We start from the raw sequence: 19,851 nt of genomic DNA on the forward strand, positions 1-19,851 counted from the left end.
GCATTCATTCAGTTAATTCAGTGAGGTTGTGCAGAGCTTGCTGCTTTATAATAGGGTTTAGTCTGCTTCTAACCATTATGTGTTTTGATGTGGTGGTTGTCCAGATCTGCCAGAGAGGACTCTATCAAGCTAATTTGTATGTCTTTGATTTGTAGTCGTTCTATAGCAATAACATACGTAGTGACATGATGATAGTCTAGGCTTACCTTGTATTTTGTGGGAAGTTCTCTAAGGAGCCCTGATTCTTCTTAGGGGCACATACCACTTTAAGGTGGGCACTGCATGGTGGTTAACATTATACTTTGGGGTTATTCTTCTACTCTTTTTACTTTTCAAAAAGTATTATGGCTCTTGTTTTTACTTTGAAGGAATTATTTATGTAGCTATGACTGTGTGTCTATTTTTTTTTTTTCTTAAGGGTTGAGACTTGATAAATAATCTGTCTTCCATACAGTATTTGATTAAATGGTTTCTGATTCAAAAATTGTAATTAAGTGGAAAGGCCATTTTAAAATGTCTGTTCTGGTTAGTGATTCAAGTTGGGGCTAAATTTCTGATCTCTGTATTGGAAATATGACTTGTACTAAGAAAGTAGTAATTCTAATTGGCATGGAAGGTTAATTGCTGGACTTGTCTTCCCCTGTAGGATGCTGTTAATTGTTTTATTACAATGGTGGTGCCACAATTTTCAGATCTGATGAGTTCTCCTGGCGTTCTGCTGTGATGCTGAACAGTTTTCTCGGTATCACTGTTAATGAAATTGACATAAAACTGCTATATTTGAAGGTGTTAAAACGCTGTGCACTGAGTATCAATGTCATTAACAAGTCTTAGGGCAGCGAAATGCAAGATGACTTTGTGTTTCAAGGCATTGCATGAGAAAATCAAGGTGGCATCTTTTTTTGTTGTTGTTGTTACACATACTTGAACAGTGAAAGATCCCATTGAGGGGAAACCATATAGTTCTTCAGAAAATAAGAATCAGAATTTTTTCCTAGACCTACTACTCCACTCCCCCTTTTTTTTTGTTCAGTGAAGATGTTGGAGGGTTATTGAAGCTGGGCCATATTTATATAACATAAAATGATATATTGTTTGTGGTTATGAAAATACATAGTAAGAACTGAAACATGTGAGTGGACTTATACAGAGCTACTTTATAATCATTTTAATCACTGGAGGATGAGGAATGGGTTCTAATTAGGCAGTGGTGTCAACACATTTCAAACTGTATTTTTAGATTGAATTGATTATAGAGGGGAAAACACCAAGACAAAGGCCAAATAGGAGAAAACGTATGTGGACTTTGTTAAAACACAATAAATGAATTCTGGGATTAAACATAGCAGCATTTTTATACTCTAAGATATTTTGGAATGGGTGTTTGGTGGTGTTTGTAAGGTCCCTTGGAATGACCACATTGTGTAGAGGAGTGACTGGATCTTACTCCTGGCTTTGCCAGTGAGTCTAGCTTCCTGATTCTACCCACCCTAGGAGGGAGCACGTGATGATTCAACTCACTGGGCACTCTGCCACCCATGTGGTAGATCTAGATTGAATTTTGGTTTCTTGGGTTCAGTTTGGTTGTTAAAATATCTTGGAAATAAACTTGGAATCAATGAGCAGGTTAAGCTGACAACTGTGATACCAGGATCACGTACAAATACCAGTTCAAGTTCTAGCTGCTCCATTTTTTATACAGCTCCATACTAATGCTCCTGGGAAGGAGAGGATGACCTAAGTGCTTGGACCTCTACCATATATGTGGGAAACCCAACTGGAGTTCCAGATTGGCCTGGCCTAGTCCCAGCCGTGGCGTGCATCAGTAGAAGGGAGATTGCTGTCTCTGTGTCTCAGTCAGTCCCTGCCATTTAAATAAAGTTTTTGTTTTTTTTTTAAAAAAACTCAAAATTACAACATTTCCCATAAAACATAGATGTAACATTTCTGTAAAGTCCCGCCTTCATCTTTTTAATTTCTATGAAGTCAGATGTTCTGATTTTAAGATGATAGCCAGGCCTCTTGAGATGGGTCTTGGGGTCCATGTGGAGTTGCCAAATTGAGTCGTAATGCCTCATCAGAAAATACAAGAGACCATTTCCTCATATGCTGTCATGCATGTGTCATTCCTCTAAAACTGTTGTTAATATATGTATGCTAGTTCATCTGTTTTGTTATCCAATCCAGGCTGAGAATCATGAACTCCAAGCAATCCTGGTCACTTCCACTTTTATTGTCCTAACTCTAGTTTCTGGTTAACTGGGGGTGATTATTGGCCAGTGCCCTTCTTGACCCATTGTCTATAAGACATCAGAATGAACCTACTGGCCCCTGGCCCTTTGGTTGCATCTATGGAAAGCTCAACAGAAAGAACTTTCTTGAAACAGATTCAAAGAACATTTCCCCTTTTGTGAGAGAAAAGATGTCAAGAGTCAAGAGCACAGGCAGATGTTAACTCATGTTACAATGACTTGTGGCCATACTAACTCAGTTGTTGGCTGGGTACCTGGTTTACCTTTATTCCTGACAGTTTCTGATTTATTGGTGGTAGTTGGTATTGAAATTTCTCTTTTCATTTGTAATTTGGAAAGTGCTAGGCTGTCCTGTTTAAAAGCACATGCTGCTTTCTCTGAATCATCTAGCACTTGTGAATACCAGCTAATAGGAGGTTTACCTGAAGTTAACAGATTGTCACTGTTATGGGCACACTCTTTACCTGTGTCAATTAGCTTTCTGTTTCCTTCAGATTATGTGAACAACTTTCCCGCATTAATTTATAGTAATGTTTTCCCCATCAGCATCCCCACTTTAAGGAAAGGCATTTGCTTGTCTTGTGAGTGTTAGTTGTGATGGTGTACATAATATGTCACCTAAACACTGGCACAAGAAGCTTTTCTCGTTTTCTTTTTTGAGTGAATAGGATTTGAAGCTCTACATCAACCATGCCTTCAGTGGGCTCATCAACACTTAGTTCTCCTCAGTCCCATAATTTCATACTGTAATTTCATAGAACGATTCAATGGAAAGCACAGGCAGTTGCTAGAGGGGGAAAAAGTGTTATTTTCAGCTCTGATGTCTAGTCTGTGGATTTTGAGCTCTTGTTGGGAAAGTCTCGATTTTTATTTTTTATATATGTAAGATGAAATGGTACAACAATCAAAACTGGTAGTTCAAAAGATATTTTAACATTTATCCTATAGTTACTAGCAGCTAGTCTCTAATTTTAATAACTTTTTTTCCTTGCAATATATTCTTTGCAAGTAATGCTTATTAAATGGAATTCGTATTTTTTCCTTTCATATCAGTGCATTGGTTTGTCAGAGCCATTGGACACTCATCACTCGTTTTAGAGGTGCTGCAGCGACTGCATCTGGGAAATTCACACTTAGTTGTCTTTCAGTGTGTTACACTTGAGTGCCAAAATATATTTGCATCTATTCAGTACTCCAAAAGGGGGAACAGGTGATTATCTGTGGAGTGGAGCTGAGAAGTCTTTGATAAAAGTTTTGTATGCTGGAGGATCTGTGAGATGTTCTGCAACAAATTTAAAAAGAATTTTAGTGGAACTAGAAAGGGAAATAGATCTTTCAGGGGTGTAGCCAAGTTTCCCAGTTACCAGAGGAAACCTGTTATGTTCTCCAAAGAGCCATCAGAGCTCAATGTGTGTGTTTCTTGACTCACCTGCACTTAACCCTGTGTGCTCGTCAGATGTAGAGACCTGCCATCCACATGTGGCACTTGGACCTGCGCTGATTTAACAGATATTTTTTTAAATGTCAGAGTCCTAACTGTTCTTGAAAGACTGTACCCAAGGCTCATGGTTCTTGAAAGTGTGTTCCCAGATAAGCAACATCAGTGTCATCTAAAAGCCTGTAAGATATGCAAGTCCTTAGATTTATGGAATCAGGAATTCCAGCACTGAGGCCCAGTAAAGTGCTTTACTATCAGTGTGCAAGTGATTCTGATGCATGCTGAAGCATGAAAGCAACTGCCCAGAGCTAACTGTGCTGAAGTCTTCTGTTGTGTTCCCAGACCTCCATGTGGGAAACAAGCATTTGTCGTTGTCTTTAGCCCCCTTTTTCACATTGTCCCGCTCATCACACAGCTCCCTCTACTCCTTTTGGAAGGTCATTTTCAGCTTCACACCTGACAGTGTGGTTTTATAAGGTGTCTTGGCATGGATTTCTAGGGATTTATTTATTTATTTACTTTTACTACACTATAACCTTTCTCTATGTTCTAGAACTCCAGTTACATGAAAATTAGATATTTTAGTATTACAGATACTTCCCTATTTACTTTTGTTGTTGTTGTTGTTAATTGTTTCCCTCTGCTTTTCAGAATAATTTCAATTGATCTGTCAAAGATCCTTCACTTTTACTATCATCTCTGTTGGAGTTTTCGACTCTATCCAATGAGATTTTTTTTTCTTTTATTTTACTGAAGTTTTCAGTTGTAATATTTGATCTTCCTTTATAGCTTTTATTTATTAAAACTTTTTATATCTCCATTTCCTTGAAGGGTGTTGGAGCATTTTCATGATAGCTAATTTGAAGTTTTTCATCACATAACTGTGACATCTCTGCATCTGTTGACAAGTTTCTACCATGCAAGTTGAGATTTTCCTGGTTCCTTCTATGCTGAGTTATAGTATTGGATTGTGTCCTGGATGTTCTGAGTATTTTGTTTGGAGACTCTGAGTCTTGTTTCAATTCAATGGGAAATGTTGACACTTGTTGCTTCACCAGGCCCTTTGCCTGGTTAGATTCAGGCCATAAGCTACATTCAGCCCGTGTGCATTGTGCCTCCTGTTGCAGCCCCCATTCCATTTTTAAAACCGTTGTTAATGCTGTTAAATTGAGTAGTGGATAAGCCCAGCATTGGCCAGGCTGGAACTTGAGCAGGGGTCAGTTCTCCAAGTCTTAGTGTGCTGTTGAGGACGATCTGGGTGTGTACAGGTTCAGGAGAACCCAGGAATTTATAAACTACTCTGTGTAATCACTTTCCTGAACATTTCTCTCTACCTGCTACATGCTTTGGGCCCTCACTCTTCTGCCTTCTAGGAGGAAGGAGCAGCTTTGCTGTTTCTGCCATTATCTACTTCTCGTGCCTGTGCTTATGTCCGGCTCAAGAAGTGGGAGGACAGAGAGATGAAGGACAGCAGTCAGGGTCTGCTGCACCCTCTTTCTCTTTCTAGAGAGAGGTGCCCTCTTCCTCTTGGGCCCTAAGAAGCATGCCTCATCAAGGACTTCTCCTTTGATTTTCTTTGGCAACAATGCTCACTTGTGGGTTTTCTCCTAGCCTAAGCTGGGAAACCTTGGCGGGAACAAGTAATCATTCCCCTGCTGTCAGTTCTGTGGCTCTTTGAACCCTTCTGAGGACTGCTACCTGGGCTCTGCCCAGGCAGTAACTGTGCTGGTGCCTGTCCCATCTTACTCAGAACCATAGCTCCTTCCAAAAGGTTGCTCTGGACTGCAGAGAACATGGGAAATGGGCTCAGGGCTGAGTTCTACAGTGAATGAATGATTTTGTGACAATGATGCAGAATGAAGGAGTAACTTGGATAGTTTCTGACCCAAGTGTGCAGTGGAGGAATGCCTGATGAGTGAGAGGCTGGCTGATGAGCAGGGAGGGTAGCATGAGGCCAAAGATGGGGATTTCTAGGCGAGTTTGTCAGCTTTAAAGTCCCAGGCTGGTTGCATAAATTTCCCTTGGAGTTCAGAAAAGAGCCAGTACTCGGCATTCCGGACAGCAGGAATGCAGGCCTGGGAGAACGTGGCAGCATTTGACCTTAAGGGAGTCTCCTAGAAGAGCAGTAAGGAAAGGACACTAAAACTAAAGAACTAAAGAACTGTGGGAGCTTGGGGACAAGAGAGAAAGAAGACATTTTGTAAGAACTGCTTACTGGTTCAGAAGGAACCATAGAATAGGTAATTTGGATTGTGTTGAGTGTGTTCCTCGCCAGCAATAAGTAAGAGTGTCCTAACAAAGCTTATGGAGTGTGGGGAGGGAAGTGAATTCATGGACAGCCACTATTGGCTGGCCAGCCACCGTCATGCCTTCTGATCAGGGCCTTTGGATTTAGCCTGTCATCCCCTACTGTCTTGCCTCATTTCATACCATGACCACCTTATTCTTTTCAAATTCCTAATGCTCTTTCCTGTTTGTCCCGTGAGGCTTCAAGGAGAAATAAAAATCAGCTCCCAATTCACTTGCATAGACATCTGAAAATTTTTCTGAGATCAGATTGGGGCATCTCGAAGTTTCACAAAGCCCCATCCTCGGCTTATGTACACTGTTGGGAAAATTATTCTTGATGGATTATTTGGCTGGAAAGCTTAATAGCAAAGATTGAAAATCAATTTTCTTTATTCTCCAGAGTTTCAGACTCTAAGTTTGCAATTTTCACTTTACAAAGAGCAAACGGGGGTTGAAGTGATTTATCTAAGACAGGAAATAGTAAATGTATATGAGAATCATCAACATTGTAAAGGAAGGGACAAGGCCCATGTGGATTTTCAGTAAAGTGTCAGGTGCACTTACAGCTTCACAACTACTGATGATCTGATGGTATCTTGTGATTTCTAGTACCTGCCATTCATCCCCAGGCCAGCTATCAGTAGCAAAGAGTGCATCCACTTAACCAGTCAAAGCCATTCTCAAGATAGAGGAAAAATTACCATAGTTCAGATATCTTTAATAATACTAAGAAGAAGAAGAAGAAGAAGAAGAAGAAGAAGAAGAAGAAGAAGAAGAAGAAGAAGTAGTAGTAGTAGTAGTTGTTGTTGTTGTTGTTGTTATGGGAGTCTAAAGCCCTAGGACATCCCACTTATTCTGTTCATAAACATCAGCATATTATTGGAGCTGACTTTCCCTCAGGACCCTACAAATAGTGCCATCCTCACAACTTATTTTACACGTATTTTATATATTAAATAAATATCTTAAGACATTGAAAATGAGTTATTGCACAGGAGCAAGTTTCTTTGTAGTCAACAGTTTAATTTAACAACCTGGCAGTTAAAGAAGAGCTGTCCCTGTCTCCCATCCCTCTTTCCCCGGACCTCTGATCAGAACCATTTCAGAAAATTTCCCAGCAGAGCCTGGCTTCTTCAGTTGTCACATCTAAAATGAAAGCGTGTCTTCTGTGGAGCATGCCTATGTAGCCGCGCGCGTGTGTGTGTGTGTGTGTGTGTGTGTGTGTGTGTGTTGGGTAGTGGTGATGGAGGTAGGCCTTTCTAAGGTGGTGAAAATGCAAACTAGGAAACCCTGAGAGAAAGACATATGGCTTCTGGTTTTTGTTGCTAACACAGCCTCTAAACACACGGCAAGTTGGACCGAGCCCTTAGGGGAGCTGTGGTTGCCTCAAATGTTTTTGTCAGCTGTCTCTGAATACAGTCAATCCTTACACTGTGATCTCAGTCATCATGAGCTGATATAACAGGCCAAACCTGACCTAGAATGTGATGGGTAACGCAATCCATGGAGATTTTAATCACTGTCCCTGTACTCCTTAGACATGACTGGTGGTGTCGTGTCTTCTATCTGCTTACCCCAACATGGGTAATGGAGGCCCGTGTATTGGAGCCATGATCTACTGCCTTCCAGGGTGTGCGTTAGCAGGAAGATGGATCCCATCCAAGTCTCCCATGTGGGTGATGGAGGCCTACGTATTAGGGCCATCATCTACTGCCTCCCAGAGTATGTGTTAGCAGGACCCAGAGGTGGTACTTGATCCTAGTTCTAATGTGGAATGTGGATGTTCTATGAAGTGGTTTAATTGCTGTGGCATTAAAACTCAAAGGGCGAAGCACATATCTGACTTGTTCCACTGTGTATCTGCAGTGCTGCTCATGTTGAGTAACATACAATAAATGTTCATAAGGTGTTTTCTCAGAGAATGAACAGTGACATTCTGTAAAAATGATGCACAATTTAAAACCCAGCATGTTTAATTTTTAAATTTATTTACATTTTATTTGAATGAGAGAGAGAAATAGAGAACTTTCATCTGCTGGTTCACTCTCATGGCTGCAAAAGTCATGGCTTGGCTAGGCCAAGCGCAGGAGCCTGGGCACTCAGTCTGGTTCCGCCCTCTGGGCTACAGGGACCCAAATACTTAAGCCATCATCTGCCGCCTTCCAGGATGCGTATTGACGGGAAGCTGTCCCAGAGGCAGAGGAGCCAGGAACCAGGCTGTGTGTTATCACTGCTCCAACACCTGTTTTTGTTGTTTTTGTTGTTTTTAATGTGATAATATACAGTAGAGGAAAGGGAAGGAACCAGCCTTAATTTACGACCTTTTACATTGCCATGCAGTTGAAGTTGTTTAAGTGGAAACAATGGATTGTCATGGATATTTTTGCTTTCCTTCATAACTCCCTAAAGGACTTTCTTTTTTTGTGTGTGAACTTGAAGCAAATAATGTGGGTGGCAAGATTATTTTCAATGATTTAGTGGTATTTGAAGTATGTCTTTGAAATACTATTCTATTTCTCTATTAACATATTTTAGCAATTTTCAGCTTGCATGGCTGGGCATATGATTAACAGAAGGGAAAGAAAAGAATTGGATTAGATGTAATTAACACCTGGAATGCTATTGCCTTATTAATCTCTAATGTAACTTTAAGAGCATTAGATATGCATATATCCCAGACATGGCTGCTTAACTTTTGACTTTTTGTGTGGCATACAGCTCTAAGTCTTAGGCTTAAAAAGCATGGGAAATGCATTTCTTAATTATGGTCATGGTGCCTTCCTATAATTGGAAAACTAACAATGCAGTTTTACATGCGGGGGATAAGGCAGATTATAGATTGCAGAGTGGGTAACATTGAGTGCTGCCCTTCTGGTTGCTAAAACAGCCTTCTCCATTTCATGTTTACTGCTGTTAAATAGTGACAGATGCCTAAACCAGCTCTTTAGTTGCCCTTTGTGACTGTGCTCTAAACCAGTTTCATATTTTGTTTTAAGACTTATGTATTTGCTTACTTGCTTACTTACTGGAAAGGCAAAGTGACAGAGGTGTGGGGGAAGGGAGAGATATCTTCGATCTACTAGTTCACTCTTCAAATGGCTTAGACAGCCAAGGACTTCATCCTCGTCTCCTGCCTTAGTAGCAGAGTCCCAAGTAGCTGGGCCATCTTCCTTTGCCTTTCTAGGCACATTAGCTTGAATCTGGATTGGAAACAAAGTAGCTTGGACTAGAACTGGCATCAGAGGAGGGATGTTGGAATCACCAGGGTCAGCTTTACCTACAACAGTCTGGTTTTAACCATATTGACCTTGAAACTTCTCGGGCATCAGGATAGTGCAGGTGGATATACTGGTTGATGTTTCAGAATAACTGTGTGGGGTAATGAACGGGTCTTTTGTGATGATGTCACCCAGAAGAGAGACTGGCACCTGTGATCAATGAAATGTCCTGTGCTGTGTTCAAAGGAGGCAGCTATCATTATAGCCAGGGTTTTTAAGCAGCTAGCAACAAAGGTCTGATTCTGTATCAACCAGTGTCAAATGAATAACAAGAAGAAAGCTGGGGTTTCATTTGAAAGCTTCAGGGTTATAGCTGTTGGCAACTAGTATTTTTGTTTTTGTGTGACTTTACACAAGATACACAGAACATATCTATGGGCTGAATTTTATCTCTGTTCACCAGTTGTGGCCTCTGGCCAAGGCTCTGCTGCCTGGCTGTGCTGGTCATCAAAGTCTGTTTTCACTTAATCTTCCCACAGTTGACACTTGCCGCTATTGTACAATCCCGTGTTTTGATGGATTTGGCTTTATCCCATTCTCCTGTTCAAGGCATAGCCTCTCCCTGCGATGACCCCACCTGGAACACTTCCTGTCACCTTAGATAGCCAGTGAGTCCCAGGTCAGCTTTTTTGTGCAAAAGTCTGTTCTCAGCCCAATCATGCATCTGCTGTAGTTGACTTCAGTATCTGTGTTGCCTCCAGTAACACATCTGTTTGCAGACAATGCTGATCCTGAGCATTGGTCCTGAGGCGTCTCAGGCTCTCAGGTGGGGAGGTGCCCCAAAGATGGCATGGGCTTCTCTGGAGTGTTGCTTCCCTCAAGGCCTCTAGTGACAAGGAACTGGCTGATTTCCATGCCTTGCTAGCTGTGGACATCTCTGATCTCAGGAAGGATTTGTTTGTTTGCTTAACCAGGGTGAAAACTCCTTTCTTCCGCTTCTCTCCCCCACTTTTAAGACCAATATGATGTGACTTACCTTGAAATTCTCTGCTCCTGGTGTGGTGGGTTTTTTCCAATAACGAGGGCTATAGTCAATCAGAAAAGAGCTTCTCTCTTGTGTGTGACATGATTATCACAACTTCAAAGTTCTTTCCTGGAAATAGATCATACATGTGTGTGGTTTCTTTGCTGACATATTTTTTAAAGTTTTATTTATTTTTATTGCAAAGTCATATATGTATGACTCTATATGTGTGTATATGTGTGTGTGTATATATATATATATACATATATATACATATTTATATGAGGAGAGACAGAGAGGAAGATCTTCCATCCCATGATTCACTCCCCAAGTGCCTGCAACATCTGAAGCTGCGCTGATCTGAAGCCAGGAGCTTCTTCTGGGCCTAGCATATGGCTGCAGGGTCCCAAGATCTTGAGTCGTTTCTACTACTTTCCCAGGCCACAATCAGGGAGCTGGATGGGAAGTGGGGCTGCTGGTATTAGAACAGGTGCCCATATGGGATCCTGGCATGTTTAAAGTGAGAACTTTAGCCACTAGGCCATCCATGCAAGGCCCACTGACATATTTTTTATAGGCTTTTTTAGTAACAGTTACCTGTGCTCTGCCATTTTCGTCACAATTTGTTCAAAAGCACTTTTCTTTGAGAGTTGTACTGTTATTGTCATTAATAAACATTTCCCAAGTTTGTAACCAGATGCTTTGCTCGATAGTATGTCTCTGGAGAACTTGCTTTATTTTTTTTTCCCTTCTAAACAATCAAAGGTCTAATTATCCATGTATTAACTTTTAAATCTCATAATGAGTTGTAATGCTTAGACTCATCACTTCTGCCTAGGATATTATGAGTATTGTGATATCAGCTATAAAAATGAAAGTATTTGCAGGTTTGGAATTGGTATGTAGACTTTTGAGAGTAATCTGGAATTATTTGATAATGCATTGGAGTTACTTTTTGACTATAGAATTGCATGTTATGATATTGCAGCTTGCCATGAATTCATTGCTGTTCTTGTGTGTTCTCAGGTGCCGTGATACTCTTGGGCAGAACTAATATGTTTCGGTTTAATCATCCAAAGGAGGCTGCCAAACTCAGGGAGAAGAGAAAGGTGAGTGGCATGAGTTCTCCAGGGGCTGGGTGGATAGGTGGGGGTAGGGAAGGGGGCGATCCTTGTGCTGTATCATAGTAGAGTGGGGAGGTGGGTCCACACTGATTCCAACACTGTAACTTCCAGGAGTACACAGCCATCTGTCAGAAGTGATGCCAGGCAGTTTCCTTTTGGAACTGATTGGCATGTAGAGTGGGAGAGCACTCAGTGAAGTCCAGGGCAGGCAGGTGGAAATATTCCTTCTGGACCTTTCTAGATGTTTCTCTTTGGCATCCCACCGCACCCGTGCAAAGGGTTGGGATATTATTTTGCATGAGAATGATTTGCACTCAATCAGATTTGTTTTAAGAATTTGCCTGAGTTGGAACTACTCTGACCCACAGTCAGGCACAGTTGGATGAGATGCAGCATCGGGGTGAGTATAGGCCCCATCTGATTGAGTAGTGACCATTAGAGAAAGGTCGTGGGAACTCCTCAGTGGGGGAGATTGACAAGGAGGGGCATATGGAAAGAAGAAATAGTCTAAAAATATCACAGCTGGTCCCTAAACTGATAAGGCCCGTATAGTCAATAGTCACTGTTTCTTTGAGGTAGGACCTGTGCTAAATTTCCACATTAGTTCTGTTACTTTCTATGTGCTGGAGCAGTTATTTACCCTGTGGGATAGACAGATGATCATGAAGAGAGCCAGACTGAGGCTGGCGCTCCCCCATTCAATAGCCAACAAGAGCAACTCTGACCTGCATCCCAGAATATTCTGCCCTTCAGCACTGAGTTCAGCAGCCTTCCATCTCAAGTGCTCTTTTAAGGCCACCAGGGGTTGCCAGGTCCTGAGATGGGAAGTAATGACAACACTGCACACTGCCTTCTTCAGGACAGCTGCTCATGGATCCTAGCCTATGTGTCCAGGACTCACTGGAGACTGCAGAGCCCAGCCACCCCCCAGTTTGCTGTCCTTGGATAGATGGATTGTTAGTGCTGATCATCATGGTTGCGTGCAGCTCATTGTCTCTCTTGGGTGGAAAGCAATGACCCAGAGCACTGGTCACCTCTTCTCTGCTGTGGTAACCGCTCTGCCCTGTGTCTACTCTTAGAGTGGCCTTCTGTCCTCCTTCAGCTTGTCCATGACCGACTTCTCCAAGTCCCGTGAGAACCTGTCCGCCGTTATGTTGTATAATCCCGGGTGAGTGCTTCCTTATGTTTCTCACACTTGTGTCTTGTGCCGATGCCGCTATAGTCACATGTTCAGAATAAGACTCCCACACCTGTACCTGCCTCACAAACCAACCCTAGCAGTTTTCTAACTTCCTTCCCAGTTTTTGCTGTATGTGTATGTCACTCTGTCTAGTTACAGTTAAACCATAAATGAGGTTATGTTTTCTTGTTATGGTTGCTTAATGGTATAGTAAGCTTCGCTAGGTGTTGTTACAGTCTTCATTATCATTTCCAAAACATTCTGATATTTTAGAGTTGGCATTTCGACAACTCAACACACAACTCCTTTGATTTATACATTTTATCTTTTCTATAAATCATTAGCAATAACCAAAGGAGGCTTGATTTCTACAGGCATTTAATCAATAGCCCAGGAAATTATTTTCTCTACTTCTAAATATTAGGTGACTACTGAGGACATGAATGAGAGCATTTTAAAGAATTTATGTATTTAAAAGAGTTACAGAGAAGAGGAGGCAGCAAGAGGAAAGTCTTCCAACCTAATGGTTCACTCCCCAAGCAGCTGCAATAGTGAGGGTTCACCCAAGGCTAAAGCTAGGGCCCAAGAGCTTCATCCAGGTCTCCCATGCGGATGGCAGGAGCGCAGGCACTTGGACTGTCTTCCATTGCTTTCACAGGCCATTAATCTGGAGCTAAACTGGAAGTAGTCCATGGGGGACAAAAACTAGCACAGATAAAGGTTCCTGATGTGCCACAATGCCAACCCCCAAATGAAGGAATTTTAAATGGGCCTGTGGCTGGGTGATCTTAGGTGGCCAGCTAAATGACTCTCATCTCTATGTTTTTGCTAACAAAATTATGTTGATAATGAAAATGCCAGAGAACAGGTAGCTGGAAGAAAGTACTTTGAGAATCATTCCAGTCAGAGGAGTTTCTTTGATGTGTTCTTTAGTACAGGAGAATTTCATACAAAATAGTGGAAGCAAATCTAACAGCTAAAGTAGTAAGATAAAGCTAACATGAACAACTATCTTCTAAAACTTTCTTCTAATTACTAGTTACTGTATGCTAGGCATGCCTCTGAGTGTCTAGCATACATGGTCTTGTAATTCTCACAGCAGCTATTTTCAGTTGACAGAAATGTGCTTGCCTGCTGAATCACAGTTAACCCTGTGTGTCCAGGTTCATCTGACTCTAACCCTTAATGCTTTGACCACATCACTGCCTGCCTCACTCCAGCTGGGTGCCAGTGTATCTTCACACACACTAGACCACCTGTTCCAAAGTGTTCACCTCTCTAGCTCAAGTCAGCACTCTGATTTATGGAAGGCAGACTCCTACAAGAAATGACTTTGCTGTTGCAGAAGTGACTCATTCTGTAGGCCAGCCAACTGAAACCTAGATCTGCCCCCTTGCTTAAACTAACAAAAAAGATAGTTAATGCCATACCATTCTGTGGGCTGCTGGACTGCAGGACACTCCTTCATCGCCACCTTCATCTTCCATGTTGAGCCTTTCCATCCTGGTCCATGGTTATTAAGGAAGGTTGGACTCATTGAATAACTCTGTCTTAAAATAAGCCCTGTTGAGAAGACCCCCAACTCCTTACACATGAAAACTGAACTTTGTGCTTTGGAAGGAATATTATGCTGCATATACTCAATTACTTAATAGCTTTATCCATTTTTATGATATTGAGTCATTCATACATTTATTTCAAGTATAGCTGAACATGCAGGTCCTCAGGAGTAGTTCAGTGTAATAGCTCATCCATTAACTATGGTTTGATTCACCTCTACTCTGATACAGAATGCTTGCTTCGATTGGTGCTCTTGGCCCAGAACTCCATTTCAGTGCCAGAATCCAGTATCACATACATGATCCTTGGTGGTGATTTTTTATTTGTTTGGAAATGAAATGTGTCTGTTTGGTGTGTTTGGAAACCAGAAGGTGGCCTACACTCAGGCTTCCTTCTAAGATATAGAGCACTGACAATTGGGTGGGAATTCAGGGTGTGGGTATTTGTCTTTCCTGTTTAATTGGAAGTGAGTAGAAGTCAGGAGCTTTACTCATTTCTGTATTTTTAAAGGGTCATCCTCCTAACATCCTACTAACATCCTGGTAAAAATCGGCAAACAGATTGAGAATGAAATTTTATTCAAGGATTCTTTTGGGGAAGAGTTTTCATGAATTCCTCAGGGACAGATGTTCCAAATATTGGACTAAGAGTTTAGGAAGAGGAGCGCATTTATGTGGCACCCGTCAAGTCCCAGATGACATGTGATAACAAAATAAGCTCAAGGTCATATCCAGGCACCTCCAGCACTAAAAGGGGAAAGAGAGTCTCCTGGTGAAACGGTAAATCAGGCCATGGCAGGGAAACAGTCTCTTTCAGACACCATCGCAGTTAGCGAGGCTCGTGTTCTGAATGCATATGATGCTGGCCTGGTACATCCCCTTCACCTGGCTCCGCTTAACAGACACATTCTTTTTCCCTGCCATTCCTGCAGCACTCACTGGTACAAACCGAAATAAAAATTATTCAATACTTCACCATACCTTCTTTCTCCCTGGTTTCCAGACCCCCTTAGCTTGCCACCTGCTATAGAGAATGATTGCCCCATGAATTAAAATATAATTGGAGAAAAATTGCCTGCTTTGATTTATGGGAAACAGTCACCTCATTGTGAAGTTGTCTGCTCCAGCAGCTAGGCAAAATGAAGCAGAAGTAAAGCTATCGTTGTGCTGTTTAGATCTTTATTTTGATGTTGTGGGTATACCTTCTGCCTAAATAAGCACCGGGCAGTAAACTGGAACAACATTGAATATTATTTGTTCAATTCCTGGGCCTTTACTAAATAACTGTTTAAATCCAGGTAATAAACTGCTTGGGCAAACACATGTGCTGGTTTCTTGAGGCAGAAGTGCAGGTTTCAACAGTTCAGCAGACCCGTCAGCGCTCACAAAGGGTCTGTTTTGTGTGGAGATTCTGCCAAGTATGACATGCAGTACTCCCCGTGCCTGGGCCTGATACATGTGTGTGAATGCTTGGAGAAGAAAGGCAAGGCAGTGAGAGGACTCAAGGTGAAGACCCATGGTTTCTGTAACCTCTCCTCTGGGAGGTCAGCCCAGGAGGGCAGTGGTACAGGCTGCAGTACCTAGAAGGGGATTCTGTTTCTGCCGGTGGGACCCTTTGTACAGCCAAACCATACCCTTCTGGGGGATGTGGAGAACTGAAGGCCATCTCATTATTGGTAAATACTTCTACTCATGTAAAGATCAGTTCTACCAGCATCTTGAAACCAATGTGATAGGCCTCAAAGCTTATGGGGGCTAGTTATCTTGCCAAGCTTCCACCCAGTTCAGCTCACTGTAAGTTCCATGGTAATGTATAACCTGTGATAAGGAAGGCAGCTGGGGAAGGAGAGCAGGGGATGCTGGAACATTAAGAAGATGCAAAGCCTGTGGCTGATGCCTTTTCCATGGTTGAAGACATGATGGTGTTAGTCTACAGGAATGCTGGATTCAGAGAATAGAGGGAAAAAAACATGAGCCCAAGACTTGTTTCTAGACAGCCGTGCCTCACCAACCCCAATCCAGTTCTTTCAAGTCTGCTAGAAGACTCTGCAGGATCAAAATGAAGTGGATGCATGTTTGGCCCTGATGTGGTAGGAAAGGAGATAGAGAGATGTTCTGAGTGGAAAAAATGCCTGGGCAAACCCAGTGGGTGTTGGAAGAAGAGTCACAGGGTGTGACCTCACCTGTGAGCTCTCCAAAGGCCATGTTTGCTCAAGTTGGAGGAGAAGAAGGAGGGACATTGCAGCTCAGGTATCTGAGGCATGCGTGTCACACATGCAACATTTTTGTATATTCTGATTTGCCTGTTTTCAGAGCATTCCTAGATTGTATGAGCAAAATGTTTAGCCCGAAACACAGCAGAGAATTGTTTTCTATATACCCAGAAACATAGTAATTTATTCTCTTTGTGTGTGTGTGTGTGTGATAAAAGCCACTTAAAATTGATCATTTTAACTATTTCCAAATGTGCTATTTGGTAGTAGTGAGTGCATTAATATCACTGTGCAACCAGTCTCTAGAATGCTCCTCAACTGGAAAAACTGAAGGTCTATATCCATTAAATAGTAACTTGTTCTCTTATCCCTTCAGCTCCTGGCAGCCACTGTCCTTCTTTGGACCTCCATAAATTTGACTGTGTTAGGTATAAGTGCAACCATTACAGTGCTTTTCCTTTCAAGGTCAGCTTATTTCAGTTTGCTTATCTGTAAGGGTCATCCATATTATTGCATATGCCAGCATTTCTGTCCTTTTTGTGATCAAGTAGCATTCCATTGCATGCATTTGTCACATTTGGTGTTTCATCATTGCTCAGGGGCCATGCTAATCTTCTCTGTATTGTTCAGTTTTAGTATATGTGCTGCTGAAGCGAGCACCACATTTGATGTTTCCATCCATCTACTGATGGACACTTGATTGCTTCTGCTTTTTGGTTATTACAAATAATATTGCTACGAACATGGGCGTGCAAATAACAGTTTGAACCTGTCATTTCAAATCTTTTGACTATATACACAGAAGTTGAATGAATAGATTACGTGGTATTTCTGTTTTCAATTTTTCAAGGAACTAACATACTATTTTACTTAACAGCCTCCCCATTTTACATTCCGTTTGATAGTGCATAAGGGTTTCCAGTTTCTCCACATTCTTAGCAATTTGTGATTTTTTTTTCTAATATAGCTATCCTGGTAGCTATGAGGTGCACTGTTTTTTTCTTTTTTTCCAAGAATGCCCAATTTTTTAAAAATAGTGTTTATAAATATTGAAAGAACTATCTCCAAATGCAGCCCCCAAGTATGATGAAGTATGACTCTAGCTTGGATGGAGGTCCTGGTGATTATGTCACCTCCTTCACATTCTGCCAACTTCACTTCAACCAGCTCTGCCCAACCAAGAGTAGGTTGCAGGAAGTGTCTGTAGTTGAGGATCAGCACAATTAGCTTTGTATTGAGAGGGATCACGCTGTGAATGAGTGGTAAGAGCCCTGAAAAAGCTCCAGGAAGTGGACTAGAGGAGCAGGCTTGAACCGGAACCTATAAGGGTGAGCTGTAGGGGCTATCAAGTCCTGGATGATTAATTGGATGTGGGTTGAAAAGAAGTAAAAAATGTTGACTTCCAATTTGCAGCTTAAATAATTGGTTGAGAGCTATTTGCCACCCAACCAAAGTACATTGTATGTGGAGGAGCAGGTTGTGAAGAGGCAAGCAGGATAATGAGCACAACCTTGAGGAACTAGACCCTGGACCTTGAACTTTATCCTGTAAGTGACTGTCGGCTGTCAGATTCACAGTGGGAAAGCGAGGGTGTTAGTGGCCTGTCAGAAGTGCTGTTACTCAGCTTACAGGATGAAGGCCATTCTTGCTGTTGAATAAAATAGATGTTTGCAGCTGTAGCGCTTTCTCCTCACTCGTGCAGCTAGCACTGGAGAACCCATCATTTGTTCAGCCCCAGGCTGGTGCTTGAGAGATTCAGACAGACTATGATTCAGTCAACTCGGAGCATGATTTAATGCACAGCAAAGACACTTGTGAAGCCTGTCAGAATTCAGAGCCATGGTGGCATTATCTGCACTTATGTCAAACCTGGATGACTTCAGGGTGTTCAAATTAGGGAAAACCATGCTGATTAACCTGCTACCCCTACTGTACCGCATCTCAAGGGTTAGCCACATGTTCACTGAGTCCTGTGATCACTCTTGAAGTTTTAGCTTCTCACATTCTCAGTGACCATCCCCTGGCAATAATTGCCATGTTTCGAGTCCCTGTTCTCGTGTCAGCCTTGCTACTTCTCCAGGACCACTTTTAAATAAATAGCAATTAAAAGAGTTGCTGGAGCATCTGGCTCAAGAGACTTGTTTCAGAGCTTGCTTTTGCTTTTAGGCTTCTTTTAGGCAAACTGGCTCCTGCCTCTTTTTGGTACTGTATGATATAAAGTTGATGGTCATTAAATGTTAGTATAACTGACCCTAACCCCCCAACATACACACACACACACACACACATACACACACACACACACACACACACACACAAGCATATCATCTTCCTCTTTCCCTGCTGCTTTCTTGTGTGAAACCCTGATGCCCATATCTGTCTTATGATGCCAGGATGCTTGTTGGGTTTCCATAGCTCCTTCCTCTTCTCCTGTTTTTGGGTCCTGACTACCACCTGCTTTCCTGCACCTGGTGGAAGACATCACCTACTCTATCCCTTGAGAATTTCTTCCCCCTTAAGTTGGTTTTCCATTGAAACTCTATTTTTCTAGCTTTCTTCTTATCTCCATGCTAGTCCACAGGGACATTTTTACTTCAAAAATGTTGCTGCTTTTTGCTGGCAGAACATGGAGGAGAAATTTTTTCTTATTGTTCCCTCCAAATGGCCATTGCATTTACTATGTGAAGAACTGCAGATGAGCCTGATGTCTGAATGTCACAGCCCTCTTTTGTTTCTTGACTTCCCCTTTGAGATGGCACAGGGAGGACAGAGCCTGTCCCTGGCATTCTGACCCTCCTTTGCACCTGAGAGGGGAGCTTACCCTATCTCCTAAGCTCTTCATGGGAATCCCGCTTCCTCCAATAGCACCCTCCTGATCCCAGTCCCTCCACCGTGACTTCCAAGCATTGGGATGATCATCCAGGACTTTGTAACCCGGTGTTGTCTCCTGTCACCTTCTACTTGAAACTTTATCTTTTGGTTTCAGTGAACGGACCAGATCTCTCACACCTCTGCTTGTCCTCCATGGGCCAGTCCTCTTCAGCTTCTGAGCTGGCCACAGCAATTGTGTCGTCCAGCATCTCCCTGCACAGCTCCAGCGTGCCAGTATCCTCTGGTAGGCCTTCTGTGCTGCCCTTGATCTTAATTTGCTCCAAATTAATTTGCACAGTGCTTGTGCATTTAATTGATATATGCTTCTGGACAGTAGGACCACACCCTAATCTTTGACGCTGCAAAAGAGCAAACTGGATGTCCATGATGCTCAAAGAGTGTTAGGTTCTGAGCAGCAGATGTAATCTAAGCACAGAAGAGAAGTCTCCTCATAGGTTTCCAGGTGCCTCATGCTTCACGTTGGGCATGCATGCTCTTCCGTATATACCTCCTGTCTTAGTAATCTTGCCCACACAGGTCTGCTCCAACGTTAGCTAATTTTCTTAAGTATTAGAAATAGACACATTTCCTGGTCCTGGTTTCTTAGTCGTTGTGTACATCTAAGTGGGTTTTGTTTGTTTGTCATTTATAATAGAATAAAAACTTACAGGTTTAGTGTTCAG

At 42.1% G+C, this 19,851-nt stretch overlaps 1 protein-coding gene and 1 non-coding gene across 5 annotated transcripts in view; one reads left to right on the plus strand and one right to left on the minus strand.

Annotated features, from left to right (window-relative positions):
- Window positions 1-19,851, plus strand: part of KIF16B (kinesin family member 16B) — a 245,044-nt gene that overhangs the window by 116,016 nt on the left and 109,177 nt on the right. For all 4 annotated transcript variants that reach the window (XM_058679735.1, XM_058679736.1, XM_058679737.1 and 1 more), the window contains exons 16-17: window positions 11,248-11,330; window positions 12,425-12,513. In XM_058679735.1, coding sequence (XP_058535718.1) covers window positions 11,248-11,330; window positions 12,425-12,513 — 172 coding nt within the window. The remainder of the gene's footprint in view (window positions 1-11,247; window positions 11,331-12,424; window positions 12,514-19,851) is intronic.
- On the minus strand, window positions 16,851-16,957 carry LOC118760225 (U6 spliceosomal RNA). The gene has a single exon (XR_004996661.1). It is a non-coding gene; the product is annotated as a U6 spliceosomal RNA (small nuclear RNA).

This window comes from Ochotona princeps, chromosome 22 (assembly GCF_030435755.1).
Source record: "Ochotona princeps isolate mOchPri1 chromosome 22, mOchPri1.hap1, whole genome shotgun sequence".
Classification (NCBI taxonomy): Eukaryota; Metazoa; Chordata; class Mammalia; order Lagomorpha; family Ochotonidae; genus Ochotona; species Ochotona princeps.